This window comes from Eschscholzia californica, unplaced genomic scaffold (assembly GCF_041429995.1).
Source record: "Eschscholzia californica isolate CP2 unplaced genomic scaffold, dmEscCali1.0.p SCAF_4, whole genome shotgun sequence".
Taxonomy (NCBI): Eukaryota; Viridiplantae; Streptophyta; class Magnoliopsida; order Ranunculales; family Papaveraceae; genus Eschscholzia; species Eschscholzia californica.
In genome coordinates this window covers 17,637,084-17,655,144 of record NW_028238461.1, presented here as the reverse complement: position 1 = coordinate 17,655,144, position 18,061 = coordinate 17,637,084, and the positions used below count along the sequence as shown (strand labels likewise).

The following is an 18,061-nucleotide window of genomic DNA, read 5'->3' as shown; positions in this document are numbered from 1 at the left end:
ATATTTCAAAAGGATAATAATGATTATAATCATTGAAATTTTGTTCTTCGTACATTTTTAGATGCAAAATCACTAATAATTGTCGAGTAGTCAAGATTTTCAGTCATTTCTTTCTCAATCGACAAGACAGCTAACCCATTTAACCTTTCTTGTGACATAGTAGATCGAATATAAGACTTGATCAACTTCAACTTTGAGAAACATCTTTCGGCAGATGCAACGGTGACGGGTATAGTTAACAAAATTCTGTATGTGATCCACGCATTTGGATAGAAGCCTTCCATTTCTTTCAAAAAAAATTAACACTTCAATTGGTGATTTTACCTCTCTTGGTACAAGATGTTTCAACACTTTCAACTCTGAGAACAAATCAAGTCCGTCTATATCATATGACTCGTTAAACTTTAGAAAAGTTTCAAGGGAGGCACATGAATCTCTTAAACCACCATCATCTATAGAGTTTAACTTATTCAAATCGAACAAAAAAACCAAATATTCTTTTGTACTCTTGAAATTGTTCAAATCGACTCTTAAATGAAGAAATGACATGATCCAATATATATAGGAAGTATTATTTTGAAGGATTCTTCAGCTGATAGTGATGTATCTTCATTTACATTCTCGTCGAACTGTTTTCTTTTACGAACGATACGTCTTTCTCGAAATATAGGTTCGACCCCCATTGTAGTTGCAATCTCTTTAGCTTCAATCATGCCTTCTTCAAATCCCATTTCTCTATAACTTTGAAGATAACGAATGAGTCATTCCGATTTATCTAATGCAACATTAATATCTATATCTTCGGTTTGAAGTGCTTTGCTAACAGAATTTACCACAAACAAAATATTATACCAAATAACCATGCTAAGCAAGAACTCAAAATTCCCAAAATCTTGCGTTATTATATTTTCAGCATCATGAACCGTTTTTGAATCATCACTTGTTTCCACCAATTTATGTAAAGCTTCTCGTATTTGTGGAGCTTGATACCGTATTGCTTTGACACTTTCAGCTCGACTTTCCCATCGAGTTTGTGAAAGAGATTTTAGTGTGATACCATCAAAACCATGTGCTTTCTCTTTCAAGATTTGCCAAATAATACATAAATACTTTGCACCGCTCCAAAGAAAGAAATCCCTCTAGGACACGAGTTAGCCATATCACAAAGTAAAAGATTAAGACTATGACAACCACAAGGCGTGTAGAATGCTCTTGGATTTATGTCAAGCAATCTTTTTTGCACACCTTTATGTTTACCTTTCATATTAGATCCGTTATCATATCCTTGTCCTCTAACATTATTGATATTCAAATGGAGATTATCTAATTCATTCTTAAGAACATTAAAAAGACCTTGTCCGGATGTATCTTCCACCTTTAAGAACCCAAGGAAAAATTCTTCCACTTTTATGGGAGTTGTTGCAACATTGACACATCTTATTACTAACGACATTTGTTCCTCATGACTTACATCAAGAGTGCAATCAAGTATAACGGAGTGGTACTTGGCATCCTGAATTTCACTTAACAATCATGTTCTTAGTCTCAGAAGCTAACATCAATATCAATTCGTTTTGGATCTTGTGACTAAGATAATGATAATGAATTTCATCACTTTTAATGCGTTGAAGGTGCAATTAGTACTTCATCAAATTCCGCAGCCCATTCAATAATGCCCAAAAAGTTCTCGTTATTTTCTTCACCAATCTTCTCACTAGTCCCGCGAAAGGCTAAACCTCTCCTAGCAAGAGTTCTCACAAGACCAACTATCCTCTTCAAAACTTTTTTCCAATGTTCCTTCTTTTTGTTAAGTTGTTCTTGAATATGTTTGTCAATAGTTTCGACTCTTCGCAATCTAACGTCTAATTCATGCCATTTAGTCGAAGCTTCATAATGATCTTTACTACATTCATGACTTTTAAGTCTTCCCGTAAGATTTCTCCAATCTTGAAATCCTTCAAATGCTGGTTGACTAGTATTTCCACAAGCGAACAACTTACAACAAAAACAATATACTTTATTTTTCGAAATTGAATGTACAAGCCATATCCTATCATACTTATCACCATTTATAGTAGTACGAGTATAATATGCCGGAGTGAAACGTCTACCATGTTCATCCAAAGGAAAATCAAAATTAGTAATTCTTATCGGACCTTTTTGTACCAAAAAGTCCCTTAAAGTTTGATCAATGATGTCCCAATTTCCCGGATCAAAGATATTTTTAGGTCCGTGTTCTTCATTGATGAGTTCTTCGTTAACGAGATCTTCATTTGTATTGTCACATAAGGGTTGACTTGTATTCTCTCTCTCAATATCATCTACAATGTCCTCATTCATGTTATTATCATTTGTTGTAACGTCTCCCGCACTTTCAATGTTTACATCTCTATTATGTCTAATAAATCGATCAAGGGAATCAACTTGGGATTGAATTAGTTCTTCTTCTCTTTTCTTTTCTTTTTTCCTTTTTTCGGATCCGGATACATAGTTTCGTACTCTATTTGGAAGCATAGCTAAATCTTCAAAAGTCAATAAGAAAAACTATATCACATGATAATAAAAAAATAATAACTTAATAGGAACAATAGTTAGTTAGGTTTTGTCAAATATTAAATTAACTAGTGACAATTGAAACATCTAATAATATATAGACTATAAACAACACATTAGTTACACATATTTCATATTTAGTAAGATTAGAGACTAGAGAGAGAGTGAAAGAGGAAACTCAAAATGTCAAAACCTAGTTCTTGAAGAAATCAAATAATAATAATAGTTGAACAATCCCATTATATAATAGTAGATTACTAAGAGATGTATAGAAAGTGAACAAAAATTACCTCTTAGTGATGATTTGTGTTGACTTGATGTTGTGATAGTGGAGTGGGAAAAATAATGGTAGCCTTTAATGGAGAACTCGGTTCAGGTGGGTTTGCATTTCACGTTTGGCAATTGGGAATTGGGGGTTTCTAAAGTGTGGGAAGGAAGGATAATGGGAGGGAAAAAAAAAGTAAGTGGGGAAGCATTTATAGGGTTACTTTATTGAGTTGGTGGGTCCATAGAAATGTAAAACAATTAACTGGGTAATAAAAATGTGGCCCAATCTTTAAGTTATTAATTGAGGGGCCTTTAAAATTCATAATAAAAATAGATTTATATTGAAAATTTGTGGAGTTTGGGGGCCCCTAAAATGTGGGGGCCCAAAGCAAGGCTTTGCCTGCTTTGGGCCCAGGGCCGGGCCTGATTAGAGTCAACATCTATATCTCAATAGCAAATTGAAGTTGTCTGTGCTCCCAAATAAACCTATCACCAACATTTTCAGTCCATATTCCAATCGGTTTTGGCATGGAGGGAAAGTCATTTTGAAGGTTTTTCCGGACTCTAGAAGTAGCTCATTGAGAAGAAACAATCCAAAATCAAGTATTTGTTCCTCAGCCGGATTAGAAATGTCACGCGTGGTATGAAGGTTATGTGCAAGATCATCACATATATTAAGTGCAGATCGTTCCCATAATACATGTGGGTTTAACGGACAACATTCAATGAGAATGACGCAAAAAAGCCTCCTCAACTGGTAACCAGAATTCATAAATTTTGCTTCTTCTAAACATTGTAACCACTCGTCGTTATCTTCTAAAAGACCCCGTGCAACGCATGCCAATTTAAAGGTATCATGTAACTTATCGTCTACTGTGCGTAAACATTCAAATGATACCGGGCCCGGTACAACTGTGAGTAGCAATCTCAAGTAAAATCTTTCTCCTGCATTTGGACTAACAAAATACATTCTGCCAATAGAAAAACCTCTTTGCCTAGGTTTCCAAATTTTATGAGTTTTGTCCCAAACGAAGTGTTGCGGAAACTCTTGATAAGTATAGACTCTTGCACTCGAAAATTCTCTACAACATAAAAGTATCCCATCAACGTAAACCTTTGTTGTCCTGCTCTCTATTGAACAACTTCAGGTAGATCTGTAGGATCGAACACTACATTATGCATACCTGGTAGATGAACTACCAATCTAACAACAGAAGGGTTTTCTTTATGCATACCTTGAATCGAGATACTGTTTAATCTCATCCCCCAATAACCATAGTCGTGCGATTTCCTCCCTTATAAATATATTTATTAATATATTTCACACATCTGACGCTTGCACACACTTCAACGTTGATGTGACAATCAAACATTCTAGAGAGGCATAGATTATATGGAACCACATTTAGGTTGTTAACTTTACGACCACGGACAGTAAAAACACGTCCATCATTACGACGACGGTAGAGTGGATAACCATCTTCACCCAGAACTGTAGAATCTACAAATTTTCTAGGATATCCTTTCGTACACTTACCCTTGTTCATACATGGTACATTTGATTTTTCTTCTCCGCAGGGACCGTGGATCATACAATTTTAATAGTATTAAATAATAAGGGATCTTTCACTTCATCTGAAAATTCTGCACAAACAACTCTGTCGACCTGGTCTGCATCCCGAATCTTGTCATTTTTTCAAGGAATATAAGGGCATGCATATGTGGTAAACCACATTTCTGAAATTCAATCGTGTAGACATGAGCAACAACTTCACCAAAAACATTATTTTCTTTTATCACTTTCATCAGGTGTTTTCGTTTTAGCTCAAATACACGCAGGGGCGGATCCATGGGGGTGCGAGGAGGTGCGGCGGCACCCCCTGGATCCTCCCGAAAAAAAATAGCAGTAGTAGTAGTAATTTTTTTTTTTATAGATGTAGGTATATATGCATATATATATATATATATATATATATATATATATATATAACGATTTGTTTAGATGACATGAAGAAGACTCTGGTGTAATGGTTAAAGGATGGGATTCAAATGCCCTTGACGTGAAGGGCATGAGTTCGAAACCCAGTACCTACATTTTAAATTTTATTTCTGAAGTGCTTGTGCTTTCAAGTATATGTAGATGACCTTGCATCGTTATGATAGAGTTGGAGAATGGCCTGATGGTGAGATGGCAAGCCTCTTAGCGTGGGGAACCAGTGCGGCACGGGTTCAAACCCAGGTGCCCCTCAATTTAGTTTTATTTTTTTAAAATATAATCAATTTAACTACTAACCTATATAAAATCAATTCAAATATCTTAAACCCCTACAAACTTCAATTCATCTACCCTACACTTACACAAACTTCAATTTATCTACCCTAAACTCTAAAACTTCAATTCATCTACCCTAAACCCCTACAAACTTCAATTCATCTAACCTTAAACTCTATAAACTTCAATTCATCTACCCTAAATCCCTACAAACTTTAACTCTAACCATAAATCTTACAAACTTCAACTCATTTACCCTAAAGCCTAAATCCTATAAACTTCAAATCATCTATCATAAATCCTATAAAATTCAATTCATCTATCCTAAACCTCTATAAACTTCAATTCATCTATCCAACTATCCAACTACACAATTTTCTACCTCTATATATATCTCTCATTTCTTCATCTCAAACCACACCAAAATCACTTCTCCTCTACTACTACTTCTTCTTCTTATTCATCTAATCAAGTATTCAAGTTCAACTAGTAATTATGGAAACGTATTTTAAAAGAAAATTTTCTTCGGGTTCATCAAGTCAACACCGGAAGTTCCGGACTCGACTCCAACGTTATTTTCTATTCCAACACCGAGGTCGAGTCCAACACCGGAACCAACTCCGACATTGGTAAGTCCTCTCGAATTTAATTTATCATCTTTACCAATTGATCCGGGGCTTAGATTACCAATTTCAAATTATGAATCCAAATATAGAGATGAAATTCGTAGACACTATTTACAACGTGGTCCATTTCAATCAAAGGACCATAATTTTCCAAAAGACAATAATGGAAGACGTTTCATTCCGTCATGGTTTAATGATCATTAAGAGTGGTTAGAATATAATGTTGAAAAAGATGCTGCATTTTGTTTATTTTGTTATGTTTCTGAAAAAGGTAAAGCTGGTCGGGATACTTTTGTTAATGGAGGTTGGAATAGTTGGAGAAAACCTGACCGGTTAATGAAACATGTTGGAAATAGGAATAGTCAACATTATGATGCTCAGATTAGTTGTATAAATTTGATGAATCAACAACAACATATCACAACGGCATTAGATAGACATTCCGAGCAAACTCAAGTGGCATATCGCACCCATTTAAACGCTACCATAGAGGTTGCTCGGTATCTATTGGAACAAGGATTGGCGTTTCGCGGAAATGATGAATCTGAAACTTCCCAAAATCCAGGTAATTTCATTAAACTACTAAAGCTTCTTGCTCAAAATTGTCCAGAAATTGATGCAGTTACATTTGATAATGCTGCTGGAAATTTGAAATTGGTTGCTCCTAATATTCAAAAAGATATTGCTTATTCATGTGCATATGAAACTATTAAGTGGATTATTAGTGATCTCGGTGATGCTCCCTTCTCTATTTTGATTGATGAAGCACGAGATATATCTATAAAGGAGCAAATGGCTATTGTGATTCGTTATGTGAACATCGAAGGGCGTGTTATTGAGAGGTTTTTAGGGGTTGAGCATGTGACAGATACTTGCGTTAAAAGTTTAAAATTGGCATTAAATTCATTTTTATGCAGATATAATTTATGTATTTCTCGCTTAACATTATACAAAAAACAAAAAAAATAGAAGCAAACGAACTCGGAGACCTTATAACTGGACAAGGTTTAAATCAAGAAACAAGCCTTAGGCGATCTGGAGCTACTCGTTGGGGTTCACACTATAACAGTTTGGCATCTTTGTTAGAACCTTTCATGTTCAGTTATGTGATGGACGTCCTTGAAGTTATTGTTACACATTCTGTTAAAGCGGATCAAAAAAGGGAAGCAATAGATTTGTTATCCAAGATGCAAACTTTTGAGTTCGTATTTTGTTTACATTTGATGAAGCTTTTGTTGGGAATAACAAATGAATTGTCACAAGTACTACAAAGAAAAGACCAAGATATTGTGACTGCAATGGATTTTGTTGAGTCATTAAAATCTAGAATCCAATATGTACGAGACCATGAGTGGTCATCGTTGGTCTGGAATGTTTGTACTTTTTGTGAAAAATATAATATTGAAGTTGTTGATCTTAATGGTTCGTACATAGTTCAAGGGAGAAGCAGAAGGAATGCACAACAAATTACAAACTTGTATCACTATCAAGTGGAGATTTTCAATACCGTTATTGATATGCAACTTCAAGAATTAAATGCTCGTTTCACTGAGAAGAATACGGAGTTGCTCCGTTGTATGACATGTTTGAGTCCATCTAGAGATTTTGCTCTTTTTGACAAAAGTAAGTTGATGCGTCTTGCTGAATTTTATCCGTAAGATTTCAGCAGTCTTGACACTATGCTACTAAGTTCTCAGCTTGATAATTACATTTACGATACGAGGCACAATGACGATTTCTCAAATTTAGATGGAATTGGAGCTCTTGTCAGAACATTGGTGGAAACTAAGAGGGATAAAGCATATCATCTAGTTTATTTGCTTATCACTTTAGCACTGACTTTGCCGGTTGCAACTGCCTCTGTTGAAAGAGCTTTTTCAGCTATGAAGCTAGTTAAAACACGCTTAAGAAACAGGATGAGTGATGCGTGGCTAAATGATAGTTTAGTAGTCTTTATTGAAAAAGAAATTTTTAGTGAAATTGACAATGAGTCGATTATGCGAACATTTCAAAATATGAACTCTCGTAAAGGTCAATTGCGTTTGTAATCGTTGATGTATCAATATAATTAATGAATATAAGTATTTTATTAATTATTGTGTTTGCGAAAAAAAAAAAATTATTTAGGTATATAAATCCGCACCCCCTAAGTGAAAATCCTAGATCCGTCCTTGAATACACGTGCCACCAAGTCTGGACGATCCAGTGCCGTTTGATGTGGTAGTAAATCACTGGTAATTTCTGGTCATTTCGGATTTACAGTCATTGTGAGGAAAATATCTAGGTGATGGTTGAATCGAGTAATAGCCATAGAATCTTGATAAATTTCGAGCGTATTTCTTGCTCCACCTGTAAATTAAGATGGTAGAATGAGTTTTTTTTACCAATTTGATCCGGAGGCAACCCATCTCCCGCTATATCAGTAAGACCACAGTAAAGCTCAGAACGGAGCACATCTGCCTACATCTGATAAACATCAATCGACTTTGTTCTGTTGAAGCCCAAACATCTACTAAGAACTCTTGAAATAATTTTCCTCCTCTTAGAATAATAGAATATTCTGAAGGCCTCTGAAAGAGTCTATAACTGAAATACTCCATTATTTTTTATTACTTTTATTTTCCCAATTTCCTGAACAAGCTTTTTTTTGTTGATAGTGTGAATATAGTTCCAAGACTAAGTGCATGTTGCTAATTGTTTTCACTAAAAGGAGGGTTATGAAGTTGCAAGAGTTTTTTTTTTTACGAAAAGAGCCTACTGGCTAAATTTATTAGTTACTCGAATTCAGAGAAATATTGGTTATATCAGTCGTCAATTGACTTACAATACATCTAGGAGTCCTAGTAATCTCTTTAGTCTGGTTTAAGTTTAAATTAAAAACATCTTTAGCTAACAAATGAGCTACCTGATTTGTCATTCAAGCTACCTGATTTGTCATTCACGTACAAAACAGAAACAAACAATTTCTAAGTTTCCGAGTTTCATTTTTTATCTCCATAATTATTGGTTTGATTCTTCATGGCCTAAAGACCAACTACATTATTTATACACTAATAATCCCAATTCAAATAACCAAAGATTCCACCTTCTTTGGTGATTCGAACCTGGAATCTCCAGGACTTTCTGGAGTTTATGCCAACACCTTGGAACCACTTTTTTTTATGAAATATACTAGCATTAATAACCACCAACAATTCTTACAAAAGAACTTAATTTAAAGCAAAAATAAAAGGAGGTGCAACATTCCAAATTCTTTCCTGAATATTATTTCTACCCCGTTTAGCTAGAGCGTCTGCTTTGGCGTTGATTTTCCTGGGAGCATGCGAAAAATTAATGTCCGTGAACTGATTCTTGAGCTCAAAAGACTGTGAGATGACTTGTCAGGACTGCCACTGTAAGCCATTACTTTGTCCATTAATGAACTGGATTATGTTTTGATTGTCGCTCTCGATGTGGACATGTTGTATTTGAAGTTGAATGACCCATAATATGCTAAAGTGGATCGCCAAACTTTCGCATTCTTCCGCATTCTGTCCTCAGGCTGTGTCAGCTGCCGTTATGATAAAATTTGCTTCTTCATCATGTATAATACATCTTATTCCTGCTGGTTCTGTGAGTTGCGTAAAGGAAGCATCTACATTGATTTTAAGATATGGTGTCTATGGAGGTCTTCATTGTTGTTGTTGTGGTTTATCCCTGCATTTGTTAGTTATAATAGGTTCAATTTTGAATGGCGTGGTTGAAGTGTTGTTGATGCGAGAGATCATCTGAAGAGGGGGTTGTTTATTGACAGTAAAACAATTTTCGCACCTGGCTTTCCATATAAACCATAAGATTTTTGCATATAAATTAGTAGTATCCTCATCCAGATTTTCCATTGTTGAATCCAAAGACTTACCGTGCTTAATTGTTCCGATCTAACCTGAAAGTTGAACCATATCGTTATAGCGTAGTTGAAGTGTAACATCACATGGTCTAGAGTTTCATTATCATTACAGTTTATACAAGAGTAATTGTTGCTAATATACCTTCCGATTTTGTCCTTTACTGGTAGAATATTCGTACAACATTTCCAAATGAATAGTTTTATACGTGGTATCGTGTTCAGATTCCAAATGAAAAACCAGTCATTGTGATCCTACATAGGTCCATTGCTACTTGTTCTAAGATAATTATACATTGATTTAATTGAGAAGTTACCGGATTTTGTTAGCGTCCATTTTGACGTGTCCTCCTTATCTGTCTGCAAATTAATACTCAAAATCGCGTTGCACGTGTCAATATCAAAACAATTGTTAATCAAATTAATATTCCAGGTGTTATGATGAGTTGGGAAATCCAATTGAGGTTAGAGTTACTCTGATTGGTGATAGGGGATGGATGGTTCGGGATCCAGAAATCATGCCAGATACTGATGTGAGCGTCATTGTTGATATCCCAGAAGACAAGACCATCAATTTGGCTGAAATGTTTGCTCATAGACTTCCAAGGTCAGGAGTGGTTATCTTTAGGAGGAGAGGGTTTTTGCAATTTAGAAAAATATTTGGCTTTGAAAACTTGGACCTAGATCGCATGAGAATTGTTGGGCGACCAAGTGTTGACCTTGAATTTAATTGTTATAAAGAACAATTGGAAAAGAATTCAACAAACTTTTAAGTCACGAAGGACGAAATTCAAAACAATGATGATAGGTAGACTTCCTGGGCATACTCCCGGGTGTAATCCTCCTCACAATGACAAGGTCACTTTGGTCTTTTCACAGTTTTGTCAGATTGAAAAGACCAAAATGATCTTGGCTTGTGAGGGGGAGTATACTTCACGGAGTCCCCCATTCATTTTCTAATTCAAAATTGAAGTAGCAATGATGGTGTGGGGTCCGTCTGACGGGGCTCTACCGTTTTCTACTCTCTAACTTTCAGCTTGGAAACTCTCTCTTTTATTGACACGTTATCAAGAAGGTCATAGAGACGGTGGAAGTACGGGGTACTTCTATCAGCTTTGGTATTAAAATCCGTAAAATCAATAAGACGAAATTAAGCCCTATATTTGATTTTTCATTTTCTCTCCCTTGTTTTCTTATCTTCCTAATGGAACCAAATAGAATTTTCTCTCTCTAGTTTTATTAATATAGTAGTATATTTACCAACTATAAAGGACAATAATGAACCAAAATACCCAGATACATTTAGAGTTCCTTTCTCTTCCAGAGGTCAAAATAGGGAATTGGGGTCTTTTTCCATGACTGATCCCTATCTGATGGGAAGTGAAATACCATCGGATGGTGCTTCCACTAATCCTGAATTTTTTAATTCTCATTTTAATTGTTCTACTAATTTTGGTGAAGTGTTATCTCATCTGATTCAGGCAAAGAGACTTAAAACGGTGGGTACTTCAGGCACTCAAAATCTCACAACATTCCCATCGTTACAATTGGAGGAAAACAATTTCCGGCATAAATCATCAGCAAGAAAGGATAATGAAGAATCATATTCTGTTAGTTCAATCAATGTGAATGTTGGTTCTACCCGATCCACAAAGCACTATAAACGATCAAATAGGGAGGGAACTACGATACAACAGGAGGCCACGGCAGCCCAAATGCCGATGGAATTATGAATTTCTTAGCCTGGAATTGTCGGGGGTTGAGGAACACACCGACAAAGACCACTCTTACTCAGTTCCTCAAATCTATTAAGCCTGATTTAGTTTTTCTTTCGGAGACTCGTATTACCTCTTTGTCTAATTTTATTTCTTTTAATAATTATGGTCTCCCAAATTCTCATATTGTTCCTGCTCAGGGACGTAGTGGCGGCCTTTTGTTATTTTGGTCTAATAATATAAGTGTTTTTATTCACTCTAGTACATCTAATCTTATTCACATCACTATTGGTACCACTTCAAATAAACCGGATTGGGATTTACTCTGTATTTATGGACCTCCCCGCACCCAAGATAGATTACCTTTTTGGAATGATATCTTATAGTTAACTGGGACGATTACCAACCCGATATGTTGTTTTGGGGACTTTAATGCAATTTTATCCCCGAATGACAAGTGGGGAGGCACAAATCATATCCCTTTTATGACTCACTTTCAGTCATTCATGAGAGACTCAGGATTAATAGACCTCGGATTTAATGGTCCTGGTTTCACTTGGACTAACAGTAAAGCTCATCATCATTTAACGAAGGAACGATTAAACAGAGCGGTCTGTTCTGTCTCCTGGCTTTCTGAATATCCGGAAGCAGGTCTTTTTCATCTTCCTCGTTATAATAGCGACCATGCTCCCATATTACTAAAGCTTATTACTAAAGGTCCACCTTTGAAAGATCAGACAAAATTTGAGGTGTTTTGGACCAAGCATAGAAATTACAAGGACAACTTTAATCAGACTTGGGACAACTCTGTAGGTCCCTTTTATGATAAAATTCAGAATGTAAAAGAGGCTGTTTATATTTGGAGTAAAAAGACTTTTGGTGTTGTTCATAACCGGCTGAAAATCTTACGCAAACGTCTTATGAACATACAGGTAATGGATTCAACCCCAACTCTCCTTGCAGCGGAAAGTAACATCCAAGAAGAGATGATAGAGTTGGAAGAACTTCAACGTTCAAAAGCAGAGCAAAGATCTAAAAATAACTGGACCCCTAATGGAGATAGAAATACAAAGGCCTTTCATTCGGCCATGACTCAGAGAAGGCATAAAAATAAAATTCAATGTCTTAAAAATCAAAATGGGGATACAATATCAGATCCGGATTCTATTGCTGGTGAACTAATCGAATTTTTTCAGAATTTGTTTACTGCAGGTGAAGTAATAGAGCCCCCTCCTGAGTTATTGTCTGCATTCAAGGTACTTTCGGAAGAAGCTCTGGACGACATCTCTAGGCCTCCCACATATGAAGAAATTAAGGCTATTGTGATGAACATGGGATCTTTAAAAAGTCCGGGGCCAGATGGATTCCCATGCTTTTTCTTTCAACATAATTGGGACACTTTGGGACAGGAGCTTGTTCAGTACATACAAGAGATCTTTAATTCAGGTCGTATTGATCCTTCTATTAATTTAACGAATATAGCCTTAATTCCTAAATGTGGTAATCCGAGTTTCGCCTCAGATTTTCGACCAATTTCTCTGTGCAATACGATGTACAAATTCATCACAAAAATAATAGCAAATAGAATCCGACCCTACCTTGAGAGTTGCATTATGTGGACTCAAAATGCATTTGTCCCTGAGAGACAAATATTAGAAAATATAGTCATAACTCAGGAAATCATCCATTTTATGCATAATTCGAGGGCTAAATCAAAAGGGGCTTTTTGTCTCAAAATGGACATGGCAAAGGCTTATGACCGAGTTGATTGGTCTTTCCTTTATAAGGTGCTACAAGCCACCATATTTCGAGGAAAATTTTTGGAACTTATAATGTCATGCATCACCACGGCCTCTTTTAGTGTTAATGTCAACGGTCAACCAAAGGGAAATTTTAAGGCCTCTAGAGGCCTAAGGCAGGGGTGCCCTCTTTCACCCTACCTGTTTATTCTAACCTCCCAAGCCCTCTCTCTACTCATTTCATTATTTGAAGTTCAAAACAAATATACAGGTTACAAAATAAATGAGCATTGCCCTAGTGTTTCCCATCTACTTTTTGCAGATGATCTCATACTTTTTGGGGCCACATCTGCTCAAAATCTCCAAGCAATAAAGGATATCATGTCCCTGTACTCTAACTTTTCGGGTCAATTAGTAAACTTTTCCAAATCCTCTCTGTATTTCAGTAAAGGTGCATCTTCTCTTATGCAGGAACAATTCAGCTCTGACTTAAATGCACCAAAGATGACTGATGAGGCCAAGTATCTTGGGTCATTATTACTAAAACCAGGAAATAGAATCAAGAGTCACAAATGGCTACTAGAAAAGTATGACAAGAACTTGTCGGATTGGAGGCAAAAATTCACAACACAAGCAGGGAAGACAATACTAATAAAATCAGTGCTGAACTCATACTGCACTTATCCATTCAGCTTTCAAGTCATACCACAAGGTCTAATTCAACAGTTAGATAAGAAACAACGGAATTTTTGGTGGGGGCATAAACAAGATGAAAGAAAAATGCATTTCATACAATGGGATATTATCACAAGTCAGAAAGAAAATGGTGGATTAGGCATTAGGTCACTAAAGGAAGTAAATGAATCATTAATTGGGAAATTGACATGGAGGTTGCTTACCAATTCTAATGCAATGTGGACAAAGATAATCAAGGGAAAATATTTTCAAAAGGATGATTTTTGGTCTTCAACAAAACCTAATTCCTCATCAAATCTATGGAGGGCAATTCTACATACAAGAGATACCATGGGAAAAAACTGCTTATGGTTAGTAGTAGATGGTTCTTCAATCAAAATAGCTTTTGATCCATGGATACCAACAATTGAAAACAAAAAACCAGAGACTATTTCACAATTACCAAATAACATCTTCTAGGTTTCGGACCTGATTTTATATGGTCCAAAGAGATGGAATCAAGAGCTACTAAATAGATATTTCAACACAACAACAGTAAATGCTTTATTGGATATTAATTTGAGTATGGATTTCAACATCGATCAATTTGTGTGGCAACCAACTGTGAATGGAAACTTTAACCCAAAATCATACTATAGAGTGATTCGTGAGAAACCTCCTATTTCAGAGTTTTCTCAGAACTTCCCATGGAAAAAATTTTGGAAGAAGACATCAATGAACCCTAATATTCAGTTGTTTATTTGGAAATTAATACACAATGGTCTTCCTACTTTACACAATATAGGAATTAGAAGCAACACCTTACCTCAAGTATGTAAGATCTGCGACAGAGATGAAGTTGAGAACTTAACTCACCTGTTTGGGGAATGCTCCTGTTTTCAATCGCTTATTCAACACACAGGAGATCGGGACCTGCAACAACTAGGAACAAATCCTTTAGAAAATATTCAGAATATTTTGAGACAAGGGGAAACTTTGAAGAAAACATGGTTAACATATACTTATCTTCTCTGGGAATGGTGGAAAGCAAGGAACGCGTTAATTTTTAATAACCAACCGGTCGATATTCGTCGAGTCTGGCTTAATACCACTATTTCCCTCAAAAAGAACCCTGATTTCGTAACTAATCCAAATACTTATCTTATTGAAAGCATGCAGGTGGAAGAATGGATACCTCCATTAATGGGAACTCTGAAGATCAATGTGGATGGAGCTTACAAAGAGGATAAAGCAGCTGCTGCTGCCTTGATAAGGGATTACAAAGGAGAAATTTTATTTTCAACTTCGACTTCCTTCTCGCCATTATCTCCTCTTCACAGCGAGATTTGTGGATTCGTTCTAGGTTTGGAAGCGGCGGAATTGCTAGGTCTAACAGATTTTATAATGGAAGGTGATTCGAGATTAATTGTGGAATACCTAAATGACCACAATCCGACGGTTCCTTGGCAACTCATCTCCAACTGGAAGATCTCAAAGGTTATGCGGCTAGATTTAGGGTTTCGTTTACCCACTGTAGACGAATGGCAAATCAAGCGGCCCACGTGTTAGCGGCACAGGAGATGAATTCCACCTAAAGGATTGCATGAGAGGCACCATATTTTTTCCTGTTAGTTTATCCTTTAACGGGGGTGCCCGGAAACAGTTAACATTTGTATCTTTCCTTTAAATTAATGAAATGTACTCAAAAAAAAAAACCCTAAATTAGCCCTTTTTTTTTTTGTTGAAGGGAACTACTTAGTTTTTTTTTTTTTTTTTTTTTGTTAAGAACTACTTAGTTAGTTAGTTACGGAAATTTCTATTAGGGCTAAAAAAAATGTAAACGGAAGTTTCTATTTTTTTTTTGTTGAAACACGGAAATTTCTATTAGGGCTAAAGAGAGTTACCTTGTGTATATATATATGATATATGATCATATACTACTAGTATATTTGTACTGCCTAACCTCTCTCCCTATCTCTATGATTTGTGTTTAGTTTCTAAAATATTACTTATGATGATGAAGAAGATGAAAAGACAAGAATCATGTTTAATGGCGAAGAAGACCCTCCCTGACGAAATAATCTCCAATGATATACTATCAAGGCTACCAGCCAAATCTATCTTTCGATTCAAGTCAGTATCCAAAAATTGGTGTTCTCTTTTCTCTGATCCTTTTTTTCATTAAACTTCACCGTAATCATGCTCTTCAACAAGACATATTCAGTCTTATTCTCAATGACTTTAAAAATAATAGATTATACTCTATCGATTCTGATTCATTGGCATCTCAAAAACCTCTTCACATTATCGACTACCCATTCATATCTCTTCGATCCGATACTTTAATCCCTTTGGCTTCTTGTAATGGTTTGATTTGCTTTGCTCATTATCCTGAGGATGGTTACGAGCAAATTTACCTTTGGAACCCATCTACTGATGAGTGTACACTGATACCACCACCATCACTCCCCATACCGGAATCTTTTCAGCATTTCATAGATGACTACGGTTTGGGTTATGATTTCAAGCTCAATGTTTATAAGATTTTCATCGTCATAATGTGGGATAACCATGGTTCTACTTTTACTCTTGTCGAACTCTACACTTTAGGCTCTGATTCGTGGAAAGTCATTAACGACCAGATTCCTCACAAAATCAATAGTCTCATGGATAGTGTGCTCGTTAACGGAGCTCTTCATTGAATGACAACTCCGGTTATTGAAGGACCGAATAAAGCTTCCTATAATGCTATACTTTCTTTTGATGGGGCTGACGAAAGATTCAAGGAAGTGCCGATACCAAAAACATTGAATTCCAATAACTTAGCACCATCGATAAGCATTGGTGTTTTGAGCGAAAGTCTTTGCATATTTGATGATAATTGCAATGATCGTACTGATGTATGGGTAATGAAGGAGTACGGGGTGAGTGAGTCTTGGACTAAACTATTCACCATTCTCAAATGCAACATTGATATGGACTCCTCCATGACGCCGATAAACTCTTTCAGAAATGGTTACATACTATTACAGATAGATGCTAATAACATAGTTTTATATGACAGGCAGAAAGGAACTACAATTCCTAAACTAAATGATGTTGGAGATGTTGGAAAAGTTGGAGATGTTTTCGAAGTAATGTATTGTGTCAGTAGTATAGTTTCTCTTAATTCTAAAACTTATTTGAAGCAAGAATTAGGAGAAACTCCATTAAGGTTCTCTTAATCCTCTGTGAAGTATTTGTCTGAACTTTTTATTTCTTTGTAAATCTTTCTAATAGAAACTTCATTAAGCAAACTTCTTTTGGACTCAGTATTGTTATTTACGTGTTGCTATGGCATGATATTTTTTTTCGTTTCTTCAATGTTTTAATCTACTAGTTGGGTGTATTAGTGTATAACTAAACGGAGACTAGGAGACCATACCAAGTCCCAGTCGATAATACACAAGTAAATTGCTAACAAACACTACTTATTCGATGATTTCGTGCCAGCCTACTAAACGGGATCTCCCTACCAAGCCTTGTTCTTGACTAGAGGATAAACAAATTGTCTATGATCTGTTACCAAATTGTGTGACAACATTAGCAATTTAACTATACAATGTAAACAGTTTCTGACTTGTTTTGTTTGGTCTCTGTTAACAGTAAAGGATGAAGACGAAGATAGTTCTAGGGTTTTTCGTATTAGAGAACGGCTAGGGTTTAAGAAGAGAAAAACATTTACAACTTTATATAGTTAGACTGTAACTTGATGATGTAGAAACGCAGCGGAATTAAAAGAGATGAATAACTAAATAAGAACAATGAAAATAAAGATCAAATAACTCTAAATACTCAACTTTATTAAAACTTCAATGGGGTTTTTCTCTCAATCTGAGCATAATAGACAAACTAGATATCCTTTTATAGGATTCTGGACTTTCCTAGATAGACTTGAATTAGACTTCCTAAATAATTAAAATACTGCAACTGCCTAAATAACTAGACTCAAATCTGGACCTTTCCAATTATTGGAAATATTAAAATAACATAATTTCCTAAACCTAAATTATCTAATAATCATACTAAAATAAGGACTTCCTAAATCTACTCTCTCTGGCCTGTTAGTCCATGACCGGGTTCGGTCATGGAAATAGTCTCCACGCCGGGTGCCCCTGCATCAGCATCCCCTTCCCTCAAGAGGTTCGTCCCGAACCGTTTGTGAAGAGAATGTAGTTCCTCCGATCCATCTTCAATTGGCAATAACGTCACGATCTTCTTCTTCCATGGAAATTCATAAACATTCAAACGACCACGGTAAGTGGCATCAACATCAGATTGCCATGGTCGTC

The 18,061-nt window shown here is 35.9% G+C and overlaps 1 protein-coding gene and 3 pseudogenes across 1 annotated transcript; 2 read left to right on the top strand and 2 right to left on the bottom strand.

Annotated features, from left to right (window-relative positions):
- Nucleotides 1-5: 5 nt before the first annotated feature.
- LOC147543329 (uncharacterized) lies at nt 6-1,264 on the bottom strand (annotated as a pseudogene).
- A 256-nt stretch (nt 1,265-1,520) lies between these two features.
- Nucleotides 1,521-2,514, bottom strand: LOC147543328 (uncharacterized; annotated as a pseudogene).
- Nucleotides 2,515-4,847: 2,333 nt separating this feature from the next.
- LOC147543327 (uncharacterized) lies at nt 4,848-11,334 on the top strand (annotated as a pseudogene).
- A 5,098-nt stretch (nt 11,335-16,432) lies between these two features.
- LOC147543326 (F-box protein CPR1-like) lies at nt 16,433-16,954 on the top strand. The gene has a single exon (XM_086635413.1). The coding sequence runs from the start codon at nt 16,433-16,435 to the stop codon at nt 16,952-16,954; it is 522 nt and encodes a 173-aa protein (XP_086491539.1).
- The last annotated feature ends 1,107 nt before the right edge of the window (nt 16,955-18,061 follow it).